The sequence below is a fragment of the Pinus tabuliformis genome, chromosome 7 (genome assembly GCF_031772625.1).
Source record: "Pinus tabuliformis cultivar Carrire ecotype Pingquan chromosome 7, CPIR1, whole genome shotgun sequence".
NCBI classification, from domain to species: domain Eukaryota; kingdom Viridiplantae; phylum Streptophyta; class Pinopsida; order Pinales; family Pinaceae; genus Pinus; species Pinus tabuliformis.
This window is the reverse complement of record NC_142293.1, coordinates 247393289-247408699: the sequence shown is the minus strand read 5'-3', so window position 1 is coordinate 247408699 and position 15411 is coordinate 247393289. Positions and strand designations below refer to the sequence as shown.

The window sequence follows — 15411 nt, the reverse complement described above, 5'->3', positions numbered from 1 at the left end:
GATAGAACATAAATATAAATCGCAGAAGACAAGCCAAGACAAGAGGACACAACATGTGGCACCAGCCAGGGACAAACCCCAATGTGGGGAAACCCTTGATCAATTCTTCTTTTATGTTCTTCAAAGTTCAGCAAAGAAAGTGAGAGAGATAGTACATTTACAATAGAAGTCAATATTTTGACTTTTGATATCGCATGAGATCAGTTGAAGACATATTGCTTCAACTGATTCTCTAAGGTGACTCCTTCACCTATCATAGTGCTGCCTTTCGTCCATTTGCTGCACATAACCGTGTGACACCATGCTGTACTGTCACATGTGTTGAACCTTGATGACTGAGCTGCTCCTGCTCTCATCATCATGCTGCTCATTATTTATCATGCCCACTGTTTCATTCATCATCATACATCACTGCTTTGATGAGAGGATTATACACCATAACTGTTCATCCTTATCATTTTCATTATGTCGAGACTGAGTCCTTTTACAGGTATACCAAGGATCTCTTGACCATCATCAAAATCTATTTCGTTATGCCAGGACTGACTTCTAGCATAATCTTCATTCAGTAGAGAGAATAGTTTTATCACTGCTGTTTATTGTGATATGGCTGCTACAAGTATGCCACCGAGGTTTCAATACAATATAACATTGCTTGAAACCCTCGTCACTGCTTCTCCTTGTACCCAGACTTCCAGTAATTCATTAATCCGAGTTCTCCTCACTGTGACTGCGTATGGAATGAGAGCACCGAGATACATATTTATATGCTGAGGTTGTTGTTCCTCAAGCACCCGAGTTGATGGCTGTTCCTAAAGCGAGGTGCAGTCAAACCCTTTACTACGGCTCAACTTCATGCGGAGATGACTGCGGCTCCTCTTCATGACAGCGGTTCTCTGCGGCTATATGTCTTGATAGTGGTTCCTCTTTATACCTGCGGCTAACTGTGGTGCGTATATATTGCTGCGTATGTACAAGTGTTTCCATGAATGTATAGAGTCTCCATGCTGTGTTTAGATGTCTTCATAACTGCGTATAAAGAGTCTTTATTATAGCGTATGATTGTCTCCCATTACAGCATATGAATGTCTTCCATGACTGTGGCTAGGTGTCTTCATTACAGCGTAAGAATGTCTTCCATGACTGCGGCTAGGTGTCTTCATTACAGCGTAAGAATTCCTTCCCTTACTGCGGAAGAATTCCTTCCCTTACTGCGGCTAGGTGTCTCCATTACAGTGTATAAGCTAGGGCATCATCTGCGTATAAGCTAGGGCATCATACACTTGGCCCAACGTATCTTCTTGTGTGTCTCTCCTTCACCAAAAACCCAAGACGTGGAGAGGAGGAGATCACATGAAGAATGTGTCTCTAATGACTTCAAATTTTCTCCTATTTATACTAAAACGTAGATGATGAATAGACATGACTATTGGGCTTCTGAGCCTACTCAAGTCGCTGGCCGACTTGACAATTTGTTTTATAACATAAATAAATTCATAACTTCATAAATACTTGTCGGAATCGGATGATCTTTAGATAAATCCTACACCTCTCAATGAGAGGGATCCAATAAAAATATCAGCTGCCATGTTTGGCCCTAGCTGCCAATTTTAACACTCCCTCTCAACTAGGGAGAACTCCATCTGTTGATCCATATATCCGACTGTACTATCTTTGCCATTAGTGCCCTGCACTGCTCAGCTCTGCTCTGCTCAGCTCTACTTAGCTCCACTCTGCTCCGCTCAGCTCTGCTTAGCTCAGCTCAGCTTAGCTCTGCTCAGCTCTGCTTAGCTCTGCTGGCTCTGCTCTGCTGTGCTCTGCTGAACCATGAAGAAGAAGAATTGATCGAGAATGTGTCATACCATTCTCCACTGACCTGAAGTCAGTCTTAGAGTGTGTACCACTGGTCCCAGACCAGTCCTCAACCGACCCGAAGTCAGTGTCATAGTATGTACCACTCTCACTGGTCCCAGACCAGGCCTCTACTGACCTGAAGTCAGTTTCAGAGTGTGTACCACTGGTCCTAGACCAGTCCTCTACTGACCCGAAGTCAGTGTCATAGTGGGTACCACTCTCACTAGTCCCAGACCAATATCATTGATCCCACATCAATGAAGGTCATCCTAGCATAGGGAGTATGGTAGATACAACGATGCGTCCATTGGTACTACTATGGTCCCTATCCTCATTTCCTTGCTCATTGATCAGTTGAGAGGTACTTCCCATGAGTCTCGGACTGCATGGGTAGGATGCCTCGACAGGAGAACTAATCATCCTGTCCACAGGAGAGCGAATCATCCTGTCCCACAAGAGAGCGAATCATCTTGTCCACAGGAGAGCGAATCATCCTGTCCACAATTGCCATGGAGAACAAATCATCCAGGCCCACAGGAGAACTAATCATCCTGTTCAGCGCGCACCACCAGGGGAGGGTGAGTCACCCTGTGGTCGTATGTTGCTCCAGTAAGAACCCCAAGCCCCCAGAGCTCCCAGAGCTCAATGTATGCAACATGCAGGACCCTTTTACAAGGGTCTCTTGATGACTCCAAGTCGTTCGGGAAAATCATAGATTTGATCTTTCCCCCTTAGGGCTTAGACAAAGTGTAGCGACCTATACATCATCTGGAGCTTCCTCGCTCATTGACTTACCATATCCCAGATAAGGTAGTATCTGATGTCTATCTGCTGGAGCAATCATTGAATACAGGATTCCTCAATAATTGAATCCCACCTCTGGTTGTCACAGAGAATCACAGTGGTATTCATCATGTGTACAAACAACTCACTGAAGAACTTCCTCAACCAGGTAGCTTCATACGAGATCATACTCGTAGATATGTATCCGGTCATGGCGGTGCTTATACCCATCGACTTCTGCTTCTTGCTCATCCATGATATCAAAGCAGAATCCAAAGAGAAACATCACTAAGAAGTGCTCTAGTGATCCTCCACACTGCCTGCCCAGTCAACATTCGAATAATCATGCAGTTTCATATTTCCGACAGTGTATCTCAATCCATGAGAGATTGTGCCCCGAAGACATCTCAGAAGATTCTTGGCACCAATCCAACAGTGCTTATACCAACCGACTTCTGGTTCCTGCTCATCCATGATATCGAAGCACAATCCAAAGAGAAACATCACTAAGAAGTGCTCTAGTGATCCTCCACACTGCCTGCCCAGTCAACATTCGAATAATCATGCAGTTTCATATTTCCGACAGTGTATCTCAATCCATGAGAGATTGTGCCCCGAAGACATCTCAGAAGATTCTTGGCACCAATCCAGTGAGGCTCAACCAAATATGAGCTCACCATGCTAACTGCAAAACATATGTCCAGACGGAAGTTCACCAAGAACATCAACACGAATGAGTTTATGAGACTCAGAGGCATTTCCCAAATCTGGTCTGACATCATCACCATATAACTTCTTGAAAGTTAAGATCCTCGAGGTAGTCACGGGCTTGCAGTTTATCATTCCATATTCGGAATCCAACTCCCTCTTAATTCTGTAAATGAGAGGGTCTGCACTTGTTAGAAATAGGTCGTTCTCATAAGGTCCTGGTATGAGAGGTCTATCATCCACAACCTTCAAACATTGGTTTGGATCGGTTTCACTCTTAGTGAATCTCAGCTTCATCAGATAGCTATCAATCCTCTCATACTACGCCCGAGGTGTTTTGCTTCAAGCCATAGAGGGCTTTCTTCCACCTGTATACATGAGATTCCCGATCATGAATCTCAAACTCCTCGGGTTGTTCCAAACCTGTGGACCTGCAGCATGAGGGGAATGGTCCCCTTATAAGATTTTCCTTCGGTACATCTCATACATGTACCTTCATGCTCTTTTTGAATTCAGGCTTCCCTGTCACCATCTGACTCACAGACCTCTGGTGCCATGTGTCAATGGACATGGTCCCCAGTGGACTTCCTGCAACTTGATACAACCCTGAACTCAAAAACATCTACATACCTTTCCTTCGATGAGTGCCACCCTGTAACCTTTGACTTCCATTGCTGAAACGGACACCAGGTTCTTCTTGCGATCAGGTACATAAAAGAGATTCTGTAAATGAATTGAGTTACCCTCATTCAATTGAGGGGTAACATTCCCTACACCCTTTCCGGGATAGGTGGCATCAGTGCCAAGTATAATCCCATGATTGTTTCCATCTCTACCAAATTAGAGAGTGCACCCTTCTATCCGATGAAGTGCCTTGAAGCACTACAATCAATAAACCAGATTCCCAAAGAATCTGAAGGAGAGGGCCAATACAAGATAATGCTTCTTTATCTTATTAGAAACAACATTTGATTCTTCATACCTGGGGTTCCTTGCTTTCTTTGAAGAGTCGACCATTTCCTAGATGAACTGCATTACCAGTCATTCCTTCGATCATTGAAGATGTCCCTGGAATGACTATTATCTTCATCAAGAGATGTGTCTCTGCCATTTGGACACTCCTTCGCATAATGGCCGAACTTATTGCAACCAAGGCATTCGCCTTTCCTTCCACCCTTAGATCCGAACTTCCCAATGAAGTGATCTTTAAGTAGGCCATCAGAAACTTCCGCTGCGCCATTCTGATAATATTCTCTGCTTCCACTTCACCCTCGGTGAATTTGAAGAGGGATGAGGAACCCATTGATCCTTTTGTCTTTTCCCAACTGTCTTCGGTGATTGCTCTTTCACTCTTGCTTGGGCATTGTCTTCACCTCAGCTTTGATACCATGTTAATTTTAGGTATGTTCTATGCTAGAGCAATTTATTTAAATTTTCACAGTTAGCAATCACATCAGCATTAAAGTAAACTGCAGATAGAACATAAATATAAATCGCAGAAGACAAGCCAAGACAAGAGGACACAAGATGTGGCGCCAGCCAGGGACAAACCCCAATGTGGGGAAACCCTTGATCAATTCTTCTTTTATGTTCTTCAAAGTTCAGCAGAGAAAGTGAGAGAGATAGTACATTTACAATAGAAGTCAATATTTTGACTTTTGATATCGCATGAGATCAGTTGAAGACATATTGCTTCAACTGATTCTCTAAGGTGACTCCTTCACCTATCATAGTGCTGCCTTTCGTCCATTTTCTGCACATAACCGTGTGACACCATGCTGTACTGTCACATGTGTTGAACCTTGATCACTGAGCTGCCCCTGCTCTCATCATCATGCTGCTCATTATTTATCATGCCCACTGTTTCATTCATCATCATACATCACTGCTTCGATGAGAGGATTATACACCATAACTGTTCATCCTTATCATTTTCATTATGTCTAGACTAAGTCCTTTTACAGGTATACCAAGGATCTCTTGACCATCATCAAAATCTATTTCGTTATGCCAGGACTGACTTCTAGCATAATCTTCATTCAATAGAGAGATTAGTTTTATCACTGCTGTTTATTGTGATATGGCTGCTACAGGTATGCCACCGAGGTTTCAATACAATATAACATTGCTTGAAACCCTCGTCACTGCTTCTCCTTGTACCTAGACTTCCAGTAATTCATTAATCCGAGTTCTCTTCACTGTGACTGTGTATGGAATGAGAGCACCGAGATACATATTTATATGCTGAGGTTGCTGTTCCTCAAGCACTCGAGTTGATGGCTGTTCCTAAAGCGAGGTGCAGTCAAACCCTTTACTATGGCTTAGCTTCATGCGAAGATGATTGCGGCTCCTCTTCATGACAAAGGTTCTCTGCGGCTATATGTCTTGACAGTAGTTCCTCTTTATACATGCGGCTAACTGTGGTGCGTATATATTGCTGCGTATGTACAAGTGTTTCCTTGAACGTATAGAGTCTCCATGCTGTGTTTAGATGTCTTCATAACTGTGTATGAAGAGTCTTTATCACAACGTATGATTTTCTCCCATTACAGCTTATGAATGTCTTCCATGACTGCGGCTAGGTGTCTTCATTACAGCGTAAGAATTCCTTCCCTTACTGCGGCTAGGTGTCTCCATTACAGCGTATAAGCTAGGGCATCATACACTTGGCCCAACGTATCTTCTTGTGTGTCTCTCCTTCACCAAAAACCCAAGACGTGGAGAGGAGGAGATCACATGAAGAATGTGTCTCTAATGACTTCAAATTTTCTCCTATTTATACTAAAACGTAGATGATGAATAGACATGACTATTGGGCTTCTGAGCCTACTCAAGTTGCTGGCCGACTTGACAATTTGTTTTATAACATAAATAAATTCATAACTTCATAAATACTTATCGGAATCGGATGATCTTTAGATCAATCCTACACCTCTCAATGAGAGGGATCCAATAAAAATATCAGCTGCCATAAATAAGATAACCCACATGGAGTTTGGCCCTAGTTGCCAATTTTAACATAGATCAATAGGAAAATCAATCAAGTAGCATATGGATTGGACCTATTAGAAGCTAAAAGGCAACTAGCAGGTAAACATAGAATCGAAAGGGAATTGGAAGTTGGAGACTAAGTATTTGTGGGTTCAACCATACAAATAATTATCTCTTAAGCCAAAAAGGAAAATGCAAATTGCTGCCCAAGTTTTATGGTCCATATCAGATCAATAGGAACATGAATCAAGCAACATGTGGATTGGACCTATTAAGAGTTGTATCCACAATTTTTTTCATGTGTTTTGTCTAAAGAAGTTTTGGGACAACATCAATCAACATAGATGATGCTAAATCTCCTTGACCCCAAAAGACTGGCCAATTACTACCTAGCAGATTCCTTGCAATAATATTTAATTATTATGCATATCTAATGAATAAAAGACACAATAGGGATTTTATCACGTAAACAAATATAACAACAAAAGAAAAATTAAACATCAATCTCACACATGCACACAAAATTTCTACACTTGAAATAAATTGTTCATTAAAATAAATTTAGAACTTACAAAGGATCCCTTCTTGGGATAATGATCCTTTGATGAAAATACAAATACAACAAGAATCTTGGAGTTATGTTGGTTGATCAAACCCCTCTGCATATCTATCCTTTGATTTTGTCGGCTAATCTAGATTTGTCTCCCTTGCACTCTTCCTTGAACCCTACTCATTTGAATGAAAGTCCTCCACTCAACCATTGAGATCTCACTCTCACTGTGTCTTGTGCTTAGGATGTGTGTCTTTTCCCTTACCCCACCCTTCCTTTAATAAGTTTGAGTTATTGACTAGATTTACAACCCTAATCTCCAAAGTGATTGATGGTTAAGAATAGATCTCAACATCACTTGAGATTAACTATTGAGATTCATCTAATTCACTAATGCAAATAACATTTTCATTTCATTAGATTAACTCACTTCATCTTATAAAAGTCAGTTACTTTAATTATTAAAGTATTTGCTAAGGACAAGGGTCAATTAGCTGCCTTCCACATGCATAGACATTTGGGCTTGTGCGAAAGTACATGCCTGAGATACTAACATCAATACTCCCTCTTAATGATGAAGGTACTTCCTAAAGAGCCACTTGGAATTCGCTGCCCCTTCGGTCCTAGCATAGTGTCCCATGCATCATACTTCACCATGGCTTTGCTCCAAACCTCCTAATATGTTGCCTCTTCAATGATGTTAGTCATCAATGCCATGTAGTTCGAAAAATTCTTCGAAGGTGTGGTCTCTCTGAATGTGCTCCTAGGAACCTCCACATGCTCTAGAGCATCCCTCAATGCTTTCTCATACCTCTTGGGCTTCTTGACAGAAATGGAGGGAGCTACAGACTCCTCCCCACCTAAAGGGTGACTCCTTGAATTGGAAGTCTTTGCATGCTTCTCTACCTTCAGAGCCTCCTGCTCATCGTCCTCTGTCATTGTGTGGTAACTTATGAGACTTCCTAGAAGTCAAGTTCTCCTTAAACCTAACATCCTTGCTCACAACCGTCTTCCTCTATGTTGGTACGAAGATCCTATAAGCGTTTGAAGTCTTGTTGTATCCGACAAATATGCCCTTCTATCTTGAAGGCTCCAACTTCATCCTCTTCTCCATAGGAACATGGATGTATACTAGACAACCAACTATCTGCAAGTATTGCATCTTTGTCTTCACCCTTATGAAAGCTTGCTCGATCGTCTTGTTCCCCGATATTCTGTGAGGACTCTTGTTTTGCACATATGCTACAGTGTTACATGACTTTGCCTAAAGAAGCACAAGTAACTCCTTGTCATGTATCATTTCCTTGGAAAAATTGATGATGGGTCAATTCTTTCTCTCTACAACCCCATTCTATTGAGGGTTGTATTGTCATCTCCCTCTTGATCGTTCCTTGCAAGAATCCTTGAAGTTGTTGGAGGTGTACTCTCCCCAATTATCTAACCTCAAGATGCTGATCTTTTTTCTTTTCAGCTTCTGAACCTAGGCCTTGATGTTAATATTGGGCAGTCTCGGGACAGATTTCCCCTTTGGGAAATCCTAAGCCCCAAAGGGAGGCCCATCTACCCAAAAGAAGAAATTGAAATGAATAAAGAAATACTATCAATCATAAGCGCAAGCAATTTAGAAAATATATTTAATTATGAGCAAATTTATAAATTTTAAAATAAAATAGTTCCCTCCAAATCAATATGTCGGTTCCACTTGTAGTGGACCCTTTACATCCATCGAATGCCTATATAATATGATGAGGGTATGGCTCATGTGATTCACATGATCATATGGTATCTCTTGAAGCTCGGATGTCTATTCTCATTATTCTAACTCGACAATTTTCTTGGATTCACATTGTTGGACTTGCTCTTAATTAATGTGTGGCTCATCAAAACTTCAGTGGCTCAACTCTCATATTTCTGAAGATTTTGTAGCTTGCGTACGTTACGATGACTTGCGTTCATAGTTGAAACATCGCATCACACTCATAGTTAAGTGACAGGGTCTCAATGATATAGTATTACTTTGTTCTACAGTGACTTGCTCTCTTATCGCTTCACGATCTCTATAATTTCACTTATGACTACAGGACTACTTGCACTGGCTTAAAAACTACATGCATTCACTACAGTCTCGCATCTCTATAATAGATAGGGTCACACATTGTTATATTTTACATCATGATATGGTTGACTACATCACTCCTCTGCAATCAGAGCATATGGCATCGTGTATATATGCAAAGTATATGGCACCGTAGTTATATTATTTCAATGGCATCGCACACTTTGACGTTGACATACATACATAGTGGCATCTCTCTGTGTGGCATTAACAATGGCAATGTATTTGATATGGCATTGGATCTAGGGTAAATGGCATCATAGTTATCTTTGTTGATCAAATGCTAAGCGTATGGTAATGTGTTTAATATGGCAACATATGCAAAGTATATGGCATCGTATTTATATGTTGACAATATGGGTAACATTGCATTCACTGTATGGTATGATCACTATCATTGACATTGCACTGTTGGCATCACATTCACTATAAGGCATCACATCTCTGTCTCTTGTGTTATGTATGGCTTTGATTATATGCATGAGGCACCGTAGGCATCGCATCTCAGTATGGTCTCACCGTTATGGTCCCTTTGCATCTTTGTGATATGGTTGGTATCAAAATACTTGGTTTCTCAACGTTATTTGTATGGATCCTCTGTACTATGATATATAGTTCCTCTGCATCACATCAAAGATATATGTTGTAGTATTGGGCAATTAGTGTTGGTATGTTGTAGTGCAGAGCTGTATGGCAGCATATATGTAGTGGTGTATTGTAGTATGACATCATTAGTGGTATTCATACATAACTTCATATAGTAGCTGTAATTTATGCAAAGGCCTTGCTGGTTTAGTATCTGCCATGACTTCAATTCTGATGTAACTCTCGATGGAAGTACCTTCGTATCACAATTGAACAATTGATGAAATCTAATAGAAGAAGAAGAAGAATTATGGGTTTTCCCCCTTGTGGAGTTTTGCTCTAGTCTCCGATCAATCCTGGTGTCTCTTTGTGTGCATGCTTTTCTTCTAATGTTCCTTTTACTGTTTCGCTGCATTACTGATGATGTTGTTCTTTCTGGATAATTGCATATGTTATAATAATTTTATAATGTTGTGGGGTGAATTTAATGTGTAAATGATGCAATGTTATTATCAAAGCAAAGAACAATGTAGCCCTCAGGAAAATTAACACTTAAACTCCCAGAATCAACTGAGACGTCATCCTTGGTCTTCATGAAGAAGATCTAGGTTTTCCTAGAATAGTAATCAATAAATGGGACATAGTACTAGGCTCCCTATAGTGATGCCATTGACATCTGTCCACACACATCTGGATGAATGAGATCCAAGGTCCCTTTGTTGAAAATGTAACTAGTTTTGATCTTCATAATTGTTGTTGTACTCATTTCAATATGTATATTATGTAACAAACAAAAGAAGAAAATAAAAAGTTATTATTATTAAAGCATGGGTTTCATGCTTCTTATTGATGGTCTTCTAGGTAAAAGCATGTTCTTCATGCTTCTAAGGTTTGTTAGGTCTTAGGATTTATTGTCATGAGTCAAAGGAGTCAAAATCATGTTTATAAGACCCTTCCAGGCAAAATGTAATTGGAAAAAGAATTATTTTTGAGTCTAGAAAGTCCTGGAAACTCCAAAAGTACAAGTCGGCCTAAAGGAAGGAAATTGATTCATTGGAAAGGCGATATAAAGGAGCAATTCAACATCATTTGTCACTCACTCACCAAGAAGTTCGATCTCAAGAGAAAAGGTTCGATCTAGGGCAAGAAGAGACAAGGAAGAAGGAGCGAAGGTCTAGAAGACAAAAGAAATCCAAGAAGACAAGGAAAAATATGTTTTTTGGGCTCTCTCTCTCTCACGTGTGCAAAAACTAGGGTTTTTGCAGCTATAGAAGAGGCCGAAATTGCAGATCTGAGTTGCAGTAGGACGAAGTGTAGTCTCTTGTTGCTAGAAGGAAGAATTACCCTATAGTGACCTCATTGACCTTGGTTGGAGCTGTCTTGCTCAAGGAAGGTCTCAAGAGGAGGTTGGATTAGGGTTTTTGCAGCAACTTCAAGGGTCGAAGTTGCAGGTCAAAGAAGCAGTATTGAAGCTGGGAGGTTGAAGTTGCAGTTTGAAGCTGGTTGGTGCTGGATCAAGGAAAGACTTGTCGGAAGGGCTGACTTGGTACTTGGAGAAGGACTTGGTATAGGATTGGGTCTTTGTTGTCTCATTGGAAGCATATTCTATAAGAAGAGAAGAGTTTACCGGATTTTCCCCTTGGAGGGGTTTTGCCTTGGCTGAGAGCCTAATTTCCATGTCCACTGTTGTTGTTTCTGTTCTTGATATTTGTTTGATGAAAAAATCTAAATAAAGAACTTAAAGAAAGAATAATAAAGTTCACAAGCAAGTATTAAGGTTAAAGGAAAATTGTATAATAAGCTGCCAATATGAATTTTCCAACACCCCTTGGACTTGCTCTCGTTGCTTGGAAATGCATCCTTGGTATTCTTGCACATGATTTGTTGCTTAATATTGAAACCTGGAAGGCCGGTGACAATCTCGCTCAAGATTGGCAATACCCTGTAGTGCAAATGTTCCATCCTCCTGTACCATAGCTCACATAGGTTGTTACTATCATGTACCAATGCTTGAACTGGTTTGCTAGTAAACCTGTATAAGTTACTCTTTGTAACCCTGATAACCACTGCTGTATCTGGGCTAGACTCCTATGGGTAAATGAACACCTACCCATTCCCGAACATGACCTCATATCCTCTATCCTTGATCACTGAGACTGAGAGCAAGATCTTCTTCAGTCCTTGTACAAATAGGACATCCTTGGCTTCCAGTGTTCCTCCTTACTCTAGCCGGAACTTAATGGTTCCAATTCCCTTCACTGCATACTTGACATCATTACCAAGCTCCACATGTAAATCTGAGTCTGTCTCCATCAGACTGCTAAATAGCTCCTGCCATATGATGTGATGCACCACTATCCAAGTACCAAGCACACCTTGTGATGGTGCTGGTAGATAGACAAGAGAAATGAAAAATCCTTCTCGAACTTTGTTGCAAACTCATCAAGCTGAACCTCTGTTAATGCTGCTGTCTGCTGTGAATTGCCCTTCCCCTTCTTCCTCTCGGGGAGCTATGATTCATAGTGCCCATTTTTGTGGCAAATGAAGCGCTTTAGCTTGGTCAAGTCCTTCTTCTTCCTGGGCTGAGGGGTTGACCCCTCACTGCTACTCTTGGAACCCTTCCCTTTGTCTTTCCTGGCCATACTGACCCGGGCCGTGTTCTCTTCTCCATCTCCCTGGCTGCTGGCTTTAGACTCCTCCTGAGTCTCTTCCTGGATGCAGTCATCCCAAAGCTTCTCTCAATTTGGAAGATGTTACCGAGCACATATCCCCTTGTTAATGGGCTCTTACTGGCCTTTGCCTTTCCTGGCCATTCTGACCCGGGCTGTGTTCTCTTCTCGATCTCCCTGCCTGCTGGCTTTAGACTCCTCCCGAGTCTCTTCCTGGATGCAGTCATCCAAAAGCTTCTCGCAATTTGGAAGATGTTACCGAGCACAGATCCCCTTGTTAATGGGCTCTTTACTGGCCAGAGAAGTTAGTGGCAGTCACTGAATGCTTGGAAATGTGAAAGAAAGAAACCGGATCATGAAAATTACAAAATTGTCAGCACCTTGATTCTCCTGTCCCACCTTTGGCTTTGCACTTTAGCACCAATGCATCATACTATTTAATGATTAATATACTGATAATTACAAGCAACTTGCACATCTCCAATCTTGATTCTTGATTACCACTGGTGTGTGTTGTTCCTCTGATATTAATATTAATATTATCATGTTTCCAATCATTCTCGATATATATATATATATATATATATATATATATATATATATATATATATATATATACGTATGTATCTATATATATATATATATATATATATATATATCCTTTTTCTAATGTTATAATAGAGGATTTTGTAAGAATAGTTGAATCTAAAAAATTCTTATTCTTGCTGGAAAGGTCGGAGGTTTAGGAGATGTTGTGGCTGGCCTTGGCAAAGCACTACAGAAAAAGGGGCATCTTGTGGAAATCATACTTCCAAAATATGATTGCATGGATTACAGCCGGGTAAAAAAATTAAAGGTATGGAGTAAGGAAGATTTTAAACAATGTGAAATTATTTGACCTAGTAAGGTTTGCTGCTTTACATGTACTGAGTCATATCCTTGAGTATAATAAAATGATGCACAAAATTAAGGATTGAATTTTTGAAGTTTGTCCTTAGAAAGATTCTCAGTTCTGAACACATTTCCTTTACAGGTTCTGGACATGCAGATTGATTCATATTTTGATGGTCAGTTGTTCAAAAACAAAGTTTGGTTAGGGACAGTTGAAGGTGGTGATGACAAAATGCAGATCTGGCCTGAATCTGAGAAAATGTTTCTTCTTTTCTAAAAGAAAACTTCTGTTGTAAAATTACAGTTCACATTTTAAACTTTGATTGCTAATATGAAATATACTGCACTTCCACAGGTCTTCCTGTGTACTTCATTGAGCCTCACCATCCAGCAAAGTTCTTTTGGCGAGGACAGTTCTATGGAGAGGGTGACGATTTCAGACGTTTTACATTCTTTAGTCGAGCTGCATTGGAATTTCTTCTACAATCTGGAAAGAAACCAGACATAATTCATTGCCATGATTGGCAAACTGCATTTGTTGTATGCATTCAGATAAACCACTTATGGTTTCCTTGGAAAAGTTTACTTCTACTATATAGTAGCTTACCTTGTTTTCTATTTTTGATTAATGTTCTTGTATTTTTAGGAGAGAATGTTTATGAATGCGTTTTTAGTTTAGATTGAATTGGAAACTGTTCAATTTTGTTTTGTGTAGTACCAATAGTATACTGCTCTACAGGCACCGATGTATTGGGATATCTATGCCCCTCAAGGTCTTAATTCAGCAAGGATTGCTTTTACATGCCACAATTTCGAGTATCAAGGAACAGAATCTGCCACAGCTCTGGCATCCTGTGGTCTGGATGTTCAACAACTAAACAGACCAGACAGAATGCAGGATAATTTCAGGCATGACAGAGTAAATTCTGTTAAGGTGTTTCTCAATTGCCAATATCCTTGATAAATTTTCTCGAATGGAGTGCTTTTCCACAGTCGAATGAGTTTGTTATCTTTTCTCATGCAGGGGGGTATCGTTTTCTCAAATATTGTAACAACTGTATCACCAACATATGCAGAGGAGGTCCGAGCTTCAGAGGTTTGAAATATTGACATCATTATATCATTTTTGAAATGTTCATGATTTTAGAGGTGGGAAATGATTTATGGGACAGTTACCTCAGCTGTACTTTTTGCTTTTCTGATATAATGCTTTTATTTAGATGGAACTTTTGACATCAGTTGCCTTATTTAAACACTTATTATGTAAAAACAACTGGTTATCTATATGGCGTTTATTTGTTGAATATAATGACAATTGTTAACATTGCCAATAATTAAATTTAATTTGTCTCCCTAAATAAAAGGTAAAAGTTGAAGTAACTTGGGCTAAGTTAACAAATGTGAAAAGGTAATTATGTTATTAAACGTTTAAGACATACTCCTGTAAGCTGTAGTACTTGTGGTTGTTATGTCTAAATGTCGTGACTTGTATGCATTACCTTTCTAGTTTCCTTTATAATCAAATCATCCTGCATCTTATGTCATTCTCTCATAATTATTGTTTTTAATATTTATTGCGGTATCAGAGCATTATTGAATCTGGTTCCTATGAAGTTGGATACTATGGAGGACAGAGAACTTGAAAGATACCATGCTGATAGAGACTGCAAAAGATAAATGAGAGAAGAAATGCTTGAGACAAGGTGCAGAAAAGACTTGTATGGAATTAAAATCTATATGCAGTCAGCATGGTTACTGTTACCCACCACCTATAGGTAGTGTATATAGGAATTATTTTTTCTCCTAGATGGTCCTCAGCAAGCAGCCAGCAGCCCCCTTGTAGCCTATGTGCCATTTTCTCTGCCACCTGAGCCAGCCATGTGGTCCCTCGCCCATCTGTTATGAATGTATGTTTGAAGGTGGGCCTCCCGACCCCAAAGGTATGATTTTTCATTGGTTTGGTTGAGTAATCTTGTTTACTTTTCATGGGCACTTTTGGGCATGGATTGGTGGGGGGATTCGGCAGAAAGAGTGGGTTAGGTCTGTATTCTTGTTTCCACTACTTGATTTCGGGGTTACCCTTGTATCCTAATCTCGTTGGATCTTCTCCACTGGCCATTAGCTTTAGGGATGGCACTACATGGGAAATCCTGATTTTGGTTGTGTGGTCCCACTTCCCGATACCACCTACATTACTCTCCTTCCACTCATCTTAGTCCGTTCATCTCTTTTCCCATTCGGCATCACATGTGTCCATTGGGTCC

At 40.3% G+C, this 15411-nt stretch overlaps 1 protein-coding gene across 2 annotated transcripts in view; it reads left to right on the top strand.

Annotated features, from left to right (window-relative positions):
- The window catches only part of SS4 (starch synthase 4), a 436038-nt gene that overhangs the window by 118300 nt on the left and 302327 nt on the right, over positions 1-15411 (top strand). For both annotated transcript variants that reach the window (XR_016266556.1, XM_089458023.1), the window contains exons 6-10: positions 12990-13112; positions 13290-13365; positions 13503-13687; positions 13887-14081; positions 14172-14243. Coding sequence is in view for 1 of the 2 variants with exons in the window: in XM_089458023.1 (XP_089314149.1) it covers positions 12990-13112; positions 13290-13365; positions 13503-13687; positions 13887-14081; positions 14172-14243 (651 nt within the window). In the remaining variant the exon portion in view is untranslated. The remainder of the gene's footprint in view (positions 1-12989; positions 13113-13289; positions 13366-13502; positions 13688-13886; positions 14082-14171; positions 14244-15411) is intronic.